The sequence below is a fragment of the Pelophylax lessonae genome (assembly GCF_965119305.1).
Source record: "Pelophylax lessonae genome assembly, chromosome: 12".
In the NCBI taxonomy this organism is placed as follows: Eukaryota; Metazoa; Chordata; class Amphibia; order Anura; family Ranidae; genus Pelophylax; species Pelophylax lessonae.
In genome coordinates this window covers 30,426,646-30,440,706 of record NC_138779.1, presented here as the reverse complement: position 1 = coordinate 30,440,706, position 14,061 = coordinate 30,426,646, and the positions used below count along the sequence as shown (strand labels likewise).

The 14,061-nt window shown below is 41.5% G+C and overlaps 1 protein-coding gene across 3 annotated transcripts in view; it reads left to right on the top strand.

Moving 5' to 3' along the window:
* CDON (cell adhesion associated, oncogene regulated) overlaps window positions 1-14,061 on the top strand; it is a 208,747-nt gene that overhangs the window by 154,766 nt on the left and 39,920 nt on the right. For all 3 annotated transcript variants that reach the window (XM_082273421.1, XM_082273423.1, XM_082273422.1), the window contains 2 exons: window positions 9,527-9,659; window positions 13,104-13,373. In XM_082273421.1, the coding sequence (XP_082129547.1) occupies window positions 9,590-9,659; window positions 13,104-13,373 (340 nt within the window). In that variant the 5' untranslated portion in view covers window positions 9,527-9,589. The remainder of the gene's footprint in view (window positions 1-9,526; window positions 9,660-13,103; window positions 13,374-14,061) is intronic.

Sequence of the window (14,061 nt, the reverse complement as noted above, 5' to 3'; positions counted from 1 at the left end):
CGTCGTCCACCCCGTCCTTTCCAGTCATTTGTGTGCCTGTTGAAGTTCCACAGGAAAGTTCTCGGCCTGGCACTGCTTCTTTGACAGATATAAAGGATTTCCATTTGTTCTTGATGGTAGCAGCTCACTATAGTTCCCAACAGTGGATGGCCTCTCACAGGAATGAAAGGAGATGCTTCTGCATGAGCTGTGCCAAGACTGGAGGCTTAGAGGTCCTATGGCCTCTGGTGCCTCTTCATGGAGACAGTTATGTGTAAGGCTTAGTTGCTGGAGGTCCAAATTTAAAGAAAACCGGTACTAAAAATAAGGACTGCTGTTCTGTTAATCGCCAACCCACCCCCGGAGTTTAGCTTTAAGCACATGTCCTTCCCTGTGTGCACCTAAGGCATTGCTGAGGGCCTGAGCCCATGGGAAGTGTTCCATATGGCGGCCTCTGAACACTGGTGGAGTGGACAGCGCTGTTCTCTTACATTGAACTACTTTCTGGAGCCGCTTTGTACCGCTATGCTTCCCATTGGCCAGGAAGAGACGTGCAGCTATTTCATGAACTCCTCTGCCTAGAATGTGTCTTCGATCCTAAAAGAATGGCTGTGCCGTCTTATGTATGCGCTCCAATTTTGTAGGCCACTACTACGGCTCGACTGGAATTGGCGTGAGAGAAGAATGTCATTTTGTTAATAAATAATTTCAGTTGGTCACAAGACACTGTTGAATATTTTAGAGTAATGTGCAGCTGCTGGCTTTGGAATCCTGGACGGAGGGTTCGAGGCCTGAGCCTTTTGCTCATACGTTGGTATTTGACAAAAAACAAAAAATGGACACAGAGAGGAGCGATGAGGGCTCTGTGGGATACTTTTGGAATCGACTTGGAAACACAGCCAAGAGAACAGCATGGGGAAGAGCCGGTATAAAAGCTTTTTTCTTAATCACCAAGGAGCCCCCAGCCATAGGAATGTGTCAGTTTATCCTCTCTGTAGGAAACCTGTCAGCTCCACTACCTTCTCAAAGGTAACTCGGTGGGAGATGGGCCAGCATCAGCTCCCACCATATAGACAAAGGCAGTGCCCGGTGACAAGCGTGGGGCTGAAATTAATGGGTGAGAACCAAGACGTTTGGTTGCGCTCCTCCTGTACTTTGTGTCTGATGTGACATGCATTGGATCCTAACTGGTACTTCATGTGGACTGCTGCAGACCTCCAGAACCAGATATGTTCTTCCATGAAGCTCTACCAAGGTCTTCATTACCTCCCATAGAGATCACTGTACTCTCTCAAACAATGCCTTCCTCTGCTTTTCCCAATGACACCATTGTCTTTCAGGAATCATCCTCTCCTTCTGACTTGCTACTAAGTTACAGTGCTGCCGTCTGATCACTGGGGAAGGGGAGACTGAGGAAATGCTTCCTCCTGCCTGCAGCAGCCTGATGACATCATCTGACTATCCAAGGCCACTGGCTGGAGCTCAGTCATTGCATTTTAAAGTTATATGTAAACCCTCACCTTGTAAAACAACCCATTCAGTGTAAACTAGAAATTAACATTTTGTGTGTGTGTATGTGTGTATGTATGTATGTATGTATATGTATATATATATATATATATATATATATATATATATATATATATATATATATATATATATATATATATATATATATATATTATGTGTGTGTATATATATGTGTGTGTGTGTGTGTGTGTGTGTGTGTATATGTGTGTATATATATAGTGTGTATGTGTATCAGATATCCTCTGTTTTCAGATGAATAAGGATCTTAGAGAGCTGGGGGAGGAGAAACCGCAATACACTAATCTGCCCAGCGTACAGCTGATCATTGGCGAGCGCACCTAATAACTGACCACGCTGCGCTTTTATGCTTAGTGTAGTCAGTTTTCTTTTTAGGAAAGCAGAGGGACTGGCAGGAACACAAAGCATTTCACACAAAGGAAGTAATACAAAGAGAACAGGTTACTTTTTCATACAAGTGTATGGTACAGCAGGCACATATCAGAAATATGAAAATTCGGGTTAACATATTCGTTAAAGGTAAAAGGTGCAATTTTTGAATTGGTTGCTGTATGTTGTAATTCACACAGGCTTGTAAGGTTACTAAAAGGTCTACTTTAATAAAGTAGCAACAAATCGAAATGGGCGACGTGGTGACTAAGCGATTGTCACATCTGCCTTGCGGCACTGGGGTTCATAGTTCAAATCTCAACCAGGACACTACCTGCATAAAATTTGCATGTTCTCCCTGTGCTTGTGTGGGTTTCCTCCCGTAATCCAATGCTGGTAGGTTAGTTGGCTTCTTTCTAAATTGCCCCTAGTATGGGTATGTATGAAGGTGAGTGGGTACCTTTTTTAGATTGTAAGCTCCTTGAGCAATATATTTGTCAAGCACTGTGTAGTGTTGGTGCTGTATAAATACCTGTAATAAATCCATGAAAAAAAAAATAGGAGTTTACGGTTTTCCCTGCCAGTGTTTGTATTTCTGATCATGCCAGCCTTGTGATTTGTACCCCTTTGGCACAAAGCGTAGCAAAGACGATCACTATTACATCCTGGATCTTCTCCCTGCGGATTATACTGCTTCACTGTCCAAATAACAAGCTAGAGGTGGAAAGATGTGACAACCACTGGGCAGTGCAGAGGTGCGCAATCCTGATCCACTGTATGGAATTACCAATCCTTTGGTTGCTCAAACAGCTAAGGCCCTTCCACATCAAACGCAGTTGGCTGCAGTTGGCTGCATTTTGAACTGCACTCCCAACTGCATAGACAGACCAAAATCAAGGTAATCCTACGGGCATAGTTCACATCATTGCAGTGCAGTTCAGTGCTGTTAAAAACGAAAAAAAAAAAATATATAGAGCGTGCTGCATTTTTTTTACACTGCAAACGCAGGTAACGTGCTTCAAACGCACTGCACCATGCCTCTTTAAGCCAAGCAGAAAAATGTTTTGAAAAATGCACTGCAAGCACAGACCAAAACGCAAGCAAAGCGTGCTTCAAATGCATGTAAAAGTGCAGTTATGTGCAGATTCTGGTGTGAATAAGCCCTAAAGCTGGCCATTCACTGAGTTCCTGATGAACTAGCCGGAATTCACTCAGTGAGTGGCCCGGACAACCCTGCTGCATTTCACAGGACAGTTTTCCTGCTGGACATTTGTTCTGCAAAACAGTGGCTACATCCAATCACCATTCAATAGCCCGGCAAAAGGATTCCTCCATCTGAGCGGGTATGCTTGGATGGAGAAATCTGTTCTATTTCTTTTGTTCATCCTGCAGACTGAACAAAGGAAATCTACAGTGTGTGTTTATATATATCCGTGTGTATATGTATGCGTGTGTGTATTTGTGTGTGTATATATGTATGCGTGCATGTATATGTATGTGTGTATCTGTGTATATATGTGTGTGTGGATAGATGGATATCTATCTATCTATCTATCTATCTATCTATCTATCTATCTATCTATCTATCTATCTATAGAGTTATGTAGAGTTTTATATATATATATATATATATATATATATATATATATATATATATATATATATATATATATATATATATATATATATATATATATATATATATATATATATATATATATATATATATATATAGTGCAGGCGAGGGGATGGTGTAATCGCAACACTCTGGCACATTGTTTTAAATTTGAAGGCAAATTTGTTACTATTGTGATGTAGCTAAGTGCATTACTTTTAAATAAAGCAGGCACCTAAAGGTTTTTACACTATTGGAGGCTCTGTCTTGACTTTTCCCTACATGTAGAGATTGGTATTGTATCTGGATGGAGATTGGCGATCTATAGCATCTCTTGAATGCAAAAGAGTGTTATTTGTCAGACACAAGCGTGAATGGCAACAGCATCTGGTGAGCTTTATTCTTAAAGTGATTGAAGAGTCTTGTGTTTTATTTTTTTTTTTAAATAACAAACCTGTTATACTTACCTTCTCTATTCAGTTGGTTTTGCTCAGGGCAGCCCGGATCCTCCTCTTCTTGAGTCCCTCTTTGCTGCTCCTGGCCCCTCCCTCCTATCGAGTGCCCCCACAGCAAGCAGCTTGTTATGGAGGCACCCGAGCCAAGCCCCTGTCCATTCAGACACTGAGCTGCCATTCGGCCCCACACCCTCTCTCTCCTAATTGGCTCACTGACTTTGACAGCCACAGGAGCCAATGGCACTGTTACTGTATCTCAGTCAATCAGGAGGGAGAGCCCCAGGACGGCCGTGGGGCTCGTGGACATCGTATTAGGGGGTGCTGGGCGGCTGCTACACACAGAAGGCTTTTTATCCTAATGCATAGAATACATTAAGATAAAAAAACCTTCCTGACTTTACAACTCCTTTTAAGGGAGTGGAACCGGCACCAATCACTTCGGTGGTGGATATATGGTGTACTGTTTGGATCTTTTGGATACACACATTGTTGGATTTGAGTTTGCACTTTTCTATATATTCTTTATGTGGACACATTTTTTATACTATTTTTGCCTTTTTGTTTATTTCACAATTTTTGGATTTGATTTATTTACGTTAGTGCACTACTGGGAAATTTGTGTTTTAGAGGCATAGTATATCACCTATTTTGGTTATTTTTATGTAAAGTAGCAGCACAGAGAGATTGTTTGTTCACTCATCTCGGAAGGCAGTGCTCACATATTTTATATATTATGGCATTGAGAAGAATTAGGTGGACCTTGTTGGGGACGTTTGGTGGGGATGATATAATAACCCCTTTCTGCCCGCCCCAGCGTCCCTTTAAGTAGTGGTGAACACTGGAAGGATCGGCAATCATGTGACTACTGTCACAATAGTCACATGATTTAAAACCAGTCCCACCGGCTACTGGTCTTTAGCTCAGGCCCGAGAGCTGTTGTTGGTTCCTTGTACTGGGAGTGTGCAGTTCAAGGGGAGAGTGTAGCAGCGGCAAACATGCCCTTTGGCTACAGTGTACAGAGACAGGCACTCTGCCCGTCTCTGTATGCCAATTTAGAGTTGGTCTTAATTACCTTCAGTTTTGTTATCTACAAACTAGAGTTATTTTTTTTTTGAATTTGGTGCAGTAATAGTACTACTCTGTAAAAGTAGTGCTATTAAGAACTGCCTGAATCTGTCGCTCAGGTTGGTAAACCTACCGAAATAAGCCTTGGGATTGTTTGTAATCTTGCGCAGACGATTTTAAAGGGCCATACCACCAGAAAAATGTCACTAGAATTGTATTGAATTCCCCCGAATATTGTTTGTTGCATTTGAAAGTGGAAACTGGTGGCTGAGGGCGGCAGCTTGGCTCTTGCTCCATATTTACAGGTCAACCCCACAAGTGTCTCCAGTTATGTGTGGGCTTCACAGCGTTCACATAAATATTTGTGCATGTTATTAGTAGCTCTTTATAGAAGGAAGCTTGTATTTTAGGTTGACTGACCCGAGTAGACACTGAAGACGTACATGAGTGCCCCGGCGGCCAGTAATTGAGAAGGTTCCTGTGTATTATGTGGGCGCTTGGGTCTTCTTTAAATAAATATCTGTGGGAGAAGTTTGGCACAGCAGCCCTGTGTGTTGCTCTCTGGTGAAGTGCTCTGTGTTAACGGGTCCCCTGTTTGTTTTGCTCTGCGCACTCTGTGGACTTCTGCTGCTCTTGAACCGAGAGAATGTAAAATAAACCCAGTGAGCTCCCAGCAGCTGCCGCTTACCTCCTGCCAGCTGCTCTTCCCCATGAATGCTAAACAATAAAGACCCAGCAAGAGCTGTGTGCTGCTGTCCATGTTTCCACTATATGGTTGAGTCATGGCTTTCCAGTGCCCTGTACGTGGCCAGGAGGGAAGGTGGACTGTGCAAGTTGCTTAGGTTTTAGAGGGGAACTCGGGGTTGGACTAACCATTGGGTATTGTATTCTTTGCCTATAGGTCCCCCTGATCCAAGGTATTCTCTGTTCAAGGCCTTCCATCTTTCTCTGCTCTTCTCTAGGTCCTCTTTAAGGCAAAAGTGTAGTACAGGGCCCAGGGGAAGTAAAGGCCTTGTACGCTCAACTCAGAGGCACACTGCTGAAAGTTCTGATTCAGTAATGTATATCTGGTTTACTTTACGGCTGCCTGTCCACCATTCCGCACTGCCTATCTAGTTTACTGCACTGCTGCCTCCTCTCAGGTTTCAGCAAAGTATATCTAGACCCTACTGCCTGTCCAGGATTCCACAATGTACAGTATCTAACAAAAGTGACTACACCCCTCACATTTTTGTAAATATTTTATTATATCTTTTCATGTGACAACACTGAAGAAATGACACTTTGCTACAATGTAAAGTAGTGAGTGTACAGCTTGTAGAACAGTGTAAATTTGCTGTCCCCTCAAAATAACTCAACATACAGCCATTATTTCTAAACCACTGGCAAAAAAAGTGAGTACACCTCTAAGTTAAAATCTCCAAATTGGGCCCAAAGTGTCAATATTCTGTGTGGCCACCAATATTTTAAGGCACTTCCTTAACCCTCTTAGGCATGGAGTTCACCAGAGCTTCACAGGTTGCCACTGGAGTCCTCTTCCACTCCTCCATGATGACATCACAGAGCTGGTGGATGTTAGTGACCTTGCGCTGCTCCACCTTCCGTTTGAGGATGCCCCACAGATGCTCAATAGGGTTTAGGTCTGGAGACATGCTTGGCCAGTCCATCACCTTTGCCCTCAACTTCATCAAGGCAGTGGTCATATTGGAGGTGTGTTTGGGGTCGTTATCTTGGAATACTGCCCTGCGGCTCAGTCTCCGAAGGGATGGGATCATGCAATTCTTCAGTATGTCACAGTACATATTGGCATTCATGTTTACCTCAATGAACTGTAGCTCCCCAGTGCTGGCAGCACTCATGCTGCCCCAGACCATGACACTCCCACCACCATGCTTGACTGTAGGCAAGACACACTTGTCTTTGTACTCCTCACCTGGTTGCCTCCACTCACGCTTGACACCATCTGAACCAAATAAGTTTATCTTGGTCTCATCAGACCACAGGACATGGTTCCAGTAATCCATGTCCTTAGTCTGCTTGTCTTCAGAAAACTGTTTGCGGATTTTCTTGTGCATCATCTTTAGAAGAGGCTTCCTTCTGGGAGGACAGCCATGCAGAGCAATTTGATGCAGTGTGCGGTGTATGGCCTGAGCACTGACAGGCTGACCCCCCACCCCTTCAACCTCTGCAACAATGCTGGCAGCACTCATACGTCTATTTCCCAAAGACAACCTCTGGATATGACGCTGAGCATCTGCACTCAACTTCTTTGGTTGACCATGGCGAGGCCTGTTCTGAGTGGAACCTGTCCTGTTAAACCGCTGTATGGTCTTGGCCACCGTGCTGCAGCTCAGTTTCAGGGTCTTGGCAATCTTCTTATAGCCTAGGTGATCTTTATGTAGAGCAACAATTCTTTTTTTTTCAGATCCTCAGAGAGTTCTTTGCCATGAGGTGCCATGTTGAACTTCCAGTGACCAGTATGAGAGAGTGAGAGCGATAACGCCAAATTTAACACACCTGCTCCCCAATCACACCTGAGACCTTGTAACACGAACGAGTCACATGACATCGGGAAGGGAACATTGGCTAATTGGGCCCAATTTGGACATTTTCACTTAGGGCTGTACTCACTTTTATTGCCAGAACATATTAATGGCTGTGTGTTGAGTTGTTTTGAGGGGACAGCAAATTGACACTGTTATACAAGCTGTACACTCACTACTTTACATTGTAGCAAAGTGTCATTTCTTCAGTGTTGCCACATGAAAAGATATAATAAAATATTTACAAAAATGTGAGGGGTGTACTCACTTTTGTGAGATACTGTGTGTGTATATATATATATATACAGTGCCTTGCGAAAGTATTCGGCCCCCTTGAACTTTTTGACCTTTTGCCACATTTCAGGCTTCAAACATAAAGATATAAAACTGTAATTTTTTGTGAAGAATCAACAACAAGTGGGACACAATCTTGAAAAGATATAATAAAATATTTACAAAAATGTGAGGGGGTGTACTCACTTTTTTGAGATACTATATATCATGTAGACACTGCTGCCTGTCCAGGATTCAGCAATGTATATCTATTGTACTACACTGCTGCCTGTTCATGATCTGCTAATGTCCGTTTAAGGCAGATTATAAACTAGAGTGCTATTTGCCCATGATTTACCAGTGAATGTGTTTCTGCTGCCCGTCTGTGATTCCATAATGTATATCTAGTGTACTATACTGCTGCCTATGATTCAGTAATGTGTATGCAGTGTATTATACTGCTGCCTATGATTCAGTAATGTGTATGCAGTGTATTATACTGCTGCCTATGATTCTGTAATGTGTATGCAGTGTATTATACTGCTGCCTATGATTCAGTAATGTGTATGCAGTGTATTATACTGCTGCCTATGATTCTGTAATGTGTATGCAGTGTATTATACTGCTGCCTATGATTCTGTAATGTGTATGCAGTGTATTATACTGCTGCCTATGATTCAGTAATGTGTATGCAGTGTATTATACTGCTGCCTATGATTCTGTAATGTGTATGCAGTGTATTATACTGCTGCCTATGATTCTGTAATGTGTATGCAGTGTATTATACTGCTGCCTATGATTCTGTAATGTGTATGCAGTGTATTATACTGCTGCCTATGATTCTGTAATGTGTATGCAGTGTATTATACTGCTGCCTATGATTCTGTAATGCTTATCTGTTGTACTACACTACTGCTCATGTATGATTCCATAGCTGGTTTCTGTCTATTAATTCAGTAGTGTATATCTAGTATACTACATTGCATTGCTGCCTTCCAGCCATTCATTAATCTACACAAAGTGTACTACACTTCTGTCTGCCCAGGAGACATTATTTGTTACCTAGTGTACTATGCTGTTGCCTTTCCATGATTCACTAATGTTACATTCAGTGTACTACACTCCATTCTTACTAAAAAGTGCAAATATATAACTATACTGCCATCTACAGATGATACGGTAATGTATATCCCATCTAATACATAGCATTTACCTGTTGGGGATTCAGTGATTTGTGTCTCGTGTCATACCGGATAAGTGCCGATTGATAAAACACTGTTGTATTGTATATCCTGTATACTTTCCCTTGTGTACATTATTATGTATATTGCAAGTACGGCATGCTTTCTGTATATGATGGTCAGAAAAGCACCAGCATTCTTTTTGTGATGCATTAAGACTTCATTGGGATGTTATTTTCCCATACATACTGTGGAAAGGGGTGCAGATAATCATAAATCTAGTGATCTTTATTTATTTATTTTTTTAGTATAATGTCCTCCTGTGAAATTACTTACTTCATTATATATTAGAAGATACGTCAAAAAAATACTTTGCATTGACATTGCAACACAGAATCATTTAGCAAAGCCATTGAGTATCCCAATATGTAAGATCCAAGGTAATATTGTATTTGGCAGCCAAATGTAAGTTTGTATTTTTGTTGCCTCTTTTTCCAGACTGTGTCGACTTCCTCCTATTCTCCCGGACATTTGCACTGTTCGTCGGTGTGACACAGCGCTATGCATCCTGGGCCGTGGCATCCACTACTTTGTTTCTCGCTTCTTTTGCTGTCCACACGTGGAGATGCAGGTATGGAATTTGATGGTCTTGTGTATATTGTGCTCTTAGAGGGGAAAATAAAATTTTTATTTGTTCGTAATAGCCGGCCACCATTTTTAGTTTAGTGTTACTGGCTACATATCCTGCCAAGATTTATTTTTCCATCCATATGCCTTATTCTTTTATCATTTATCTTTTTATCATTCTTCTTTCATCCAACCTGTGTCTTCATTCCACGAGTACACCTTACTTCTAATATTACTGGAGCAGCTGGCTCTCATTCAGCTAACCTCAGAAATTCCATCCAGACAGTTATTTTTTAATATCGCTCTTCAATAGTCCTTTCCGTATCATCCTCATTCCATCAAGAAATTGTACACCTAATCTCACTCTTCACTCATGCCTCTCAACCATATAATCTCCACGTTATTCAAGCAAATGCCCTACTTCTTATATTACTCCTCAATCAAGCCCCTCACCCATATAATCTCCATCTTCACAGCTTTCCAACAAATACCCTACTTTTTTTTTTTTTATCACTCGTCACTTGCACCCCTCACCCAAATAATCTCCATTTTATTTTTGTATCATTCCAGCAGATTCCCTACTTCTTATCACTCTTCAATCATGCCCCCCCTTTCATATCTCCATCTTCACATCATTCCAACAAATACCCTACTTCCTATAGGACTGGTCACTTACACCCTTCACCCAAATACCCTTTATTTTTCGATATCATTCCAACCGATTCCCCACTAACTCGTAACACTATTTAGTCATGCCCTTTACACATACAATAAACATCTTCACATTATTCTAGCAAATACCGTACTATGTATTTATCTCTCTTCAATCATTTCCCTCACCCAAATAATCTCCAGCTTTGTCATTCCAGCAAATGCCCTCATATCACTCGTCACTAACAACCTTCACCTATAAAATCCCCAATTTTTTTGTATAATTCCAGCAGATTTCCATATTCTTTTATCACTCTTGGGTCATGCCCCCCTCACCTATATAATCCCCATCTGCATATCATTGCAGCTAATACCCTACTTCTTATCTCTCTTCATGCCTCTCTCCCAAATGTCCATCTTTTTGTTTCATTCCAGCAAATACCCTACTTCTTGTCTCACTCGTCACTTGCAACCTTCACCTATAAAACCCCCAATGTTTTTGTATAATTCCAACAGATTCCCATATTCTTTTATCACTCTTGGGTCATACCCCTCACCTATATAATCCCTATGTTTGTGTCATTGCAGCAAATGCCTTACTTCTTATCTCTCTTCAGTTATGCCCTCTCCCAAAAAATCTCCATCTTTTTGTTTCATCCCAGCAAATGCCTTCACTCTTCTGTCATGCCCCTTACACACATAATAAACCTCTTCACATCATTCCAGTAAATACTCTACTTGTATAATTTTTGTCACTTTTGCCCCTCATCCAAGTACTCTCCATATTTTTGTATCATGCCAACAAATACTCTACTTTGTATATCACTCTTCAATAATTCCCCTGATCCATAACCTTTATGATCTCAAACTGCACATCATTCCAGCAAATGTCCTACTTCTTTTATCACTCTTCACTCATGCCTTGACTCACGTAATCTCCTTCAGATGATTCCAACAAATACTCTACTACAGTCTTTTTCAACCAGGGTGCCTTGAGGTTTCTTCAGGGGTGCCTTGGCAAAATTCCTAAAAGCTTCCCAAAAATTGCATACAAGCCTTTCGGGTGGATGAAGCTTGCATTTTAGTTATACAAAGCCACAGGTTTTCATTGTGCACCATTATGACCTTCTAGCTGCAGGCCTCCTAACAGCCAATGGCATCATCTGTTGATAACGGGGATGCCAGTTGCCTGTATAGCATTTTGTTTAACCCTCCCTTGCCTCTCTCCTTTAAATTGGAGGTCACATTAGCTAAGTGATGAAGAGAGATTGAGGGAGAAGAGAAACATTGGAATTATAGTCCGTACCAGTGTGAAAAATGTATTTGCTTTGGAAGAATAAATCACCTCTAACATTGGGTGTCCTACGTGTGGATGTAACTGCATTGTGTAAAGCTATTAGAATCGTTTTTACAGTTTAGAATGGCATGCCCCAAGACTGTCCATTATTTAGGAGGGTGACTCGAGACTGTCCTTAAATTTGGAGGGTGCCTTGAGACTGTCCATAAATTTGGAGGGTGCCTCGAGACTGTCCATAAATTTGGAGGGTGCCTCGAGACTGTCCATAAATTTGGAGGGTGCCTCGAGACTGTCCATAAATTTGGAGGGTGCCTCGAGACTGTCCATAAATTTGGAGGGTGCCTCGAGACTGTCCATAAATTTGGAGGGTGCCTCGAGACTGTCCATAAATTTGGAGGGTGCCTCGAGACTGTCCTTAAATTTGGAGGGTGCCTTGAGACTGTCCATAAATTTGGCAGGTGCCTTGAGACTGTCCATAAATTTGGAGGGTGCCTTGAGACTGTCCATAAATTGGCGGGTGCCTTGAGACTGTCCATAAATTTGGAGGGTGCCTTGAGACATAAATTTGGAGGGTACCTCGAGACTGTCCATAAATTTGGAGGGTGCCTCGGGACTGTAAATATATTTTAAAGGGTGCCTTGACTGAAAAAAGTTTGAGAAACACTGCTCTACTATATAAATCTTTAATAGTCTTTAATGATGTCCCTCACCCATATAATCTCTATCTTCATATTTTTCCAGCAAATGCCCTACTTCTTTTATCACTCTTCACTCATGCCCTCACTCACATAATCTCCTTCAAATGATTCCAACAAATACTCTACTATATAAATCTTTAATGATGACCCTCACCCATATAATCTGTATCTTCACATATTTCCAGCAAATGCCTTACTCGTGCCCTTCATCTGAATAATCTCTATCAGTCTATCGACATACCTTTCTTGTAATACATTCCTACTCATGTCCTTCATCCATCTAATCTCCATTTCAATATGAGTCCATTGAGATACCTTACTTTTAGCATCACTCTGCACTCACGTCTATTTTCCATCTAATTCCCTCTTTATCTCATTCCCTGTTGATGCATTACCCTTTGTATCACTCTTCGCTTTTCTCTCATCCAACTAATCTTCATCTTTATCTCATTCCATGGTGACACTTTACTCCTAATATCACTCTTCACTTGTGGCCCTCACCCCAGTAATCTCCATCTTCATATCATACCAGCAAGATATCTTTTTGTAATAATATTCCCATTCCCGTGTTTCTCATTGACTGTATCTTGTCTTCCTCTTCGTAGCCTACCATTGAAAACCCTTTCCTCTAGCATTGCTTTATACCTCTTATCCAGTTAAGTTTCATATCATTCTAACAACCAGAGTTCAGCTATCCTTTTATAGTTATTTCTTAAAATGCTTAGGTTTACACTTCATGTGTCAGATTAGACCCGTGGTTCTCATGTAATTTTATGATTATTCTTACTTTTTTTTTAATAAGATGTGACTCCCCACTTCTTGTCGGAGCTCAATTCCACAGTCCAGAAACCTGGAGTACCGGTCACATTATCGTGTCCTGCTGAACCGCCATGGTCCCATATTTCTTGGTTATTTAATGGGAGACTATTGGATAGAACACCGGATGTGGACATTCAGCCTGGTAACCTGACCATTTTGTCTCTGAGTCTGCACCATGCTGGCCGATATCAGTGCATGATCAACACCAGCAGAGGCTCTATCATCAGTAACCCTGCCAACGTGTCTGTGGCTTGTAAGTATTCCTGAAAACTTGGCACCTAATTGTTATTTTAGTATAAGAGGAAATAACCTGAATTAAAGTGACACAAAACAATATCCTTCTCCAAAAACAATCCAAACACATTCTCTACTTCAAGGCCCTGTAAACTATTTTAAATAAAATTGTTTTATATAGTGTTTTTTTTGTTTTTTTTGCTTTATATAATGTCTTCCGTGAGTTTCAGAACTTCTCCTTTTCGACTTTACTCCTGTTTGGAATTAGCAGCGAATGGTAGATGTGGTCCTGTGTATTGCTCTATGCAGACTACAAATCCCATAGTCCAGGAGGCTCCAAACTTTATAGACAAAGGGCCAATTTACTATCCCTCAGAATTACGGGGGGGCCAGACTGTGACCACTGGGATTAAAAAAGGTCCTGATGTCAGTGGGAATAAACAATGCCCCAATCTTGCGGTCAGTGGGAGGAATAGTGCCCCATCATTGGTGTCAGTGGGAGGAATTGTGCCACATCATTGGTGTCAGTGGGAGGAATAGTGTCCCATCATTGGTGTCAGTGAGAGGAATTGTGCCCTATCATTGGTGTCAGTGGGAGGAATAGTGTCCCATCATTGGTGTCAGTGGGAGGAATTGTGCCCCATCATTGGTGTTAGTGGGAGGAATTGTGCCACATCATTGTTGTCAGTGGGAGGAATTGTGCCACA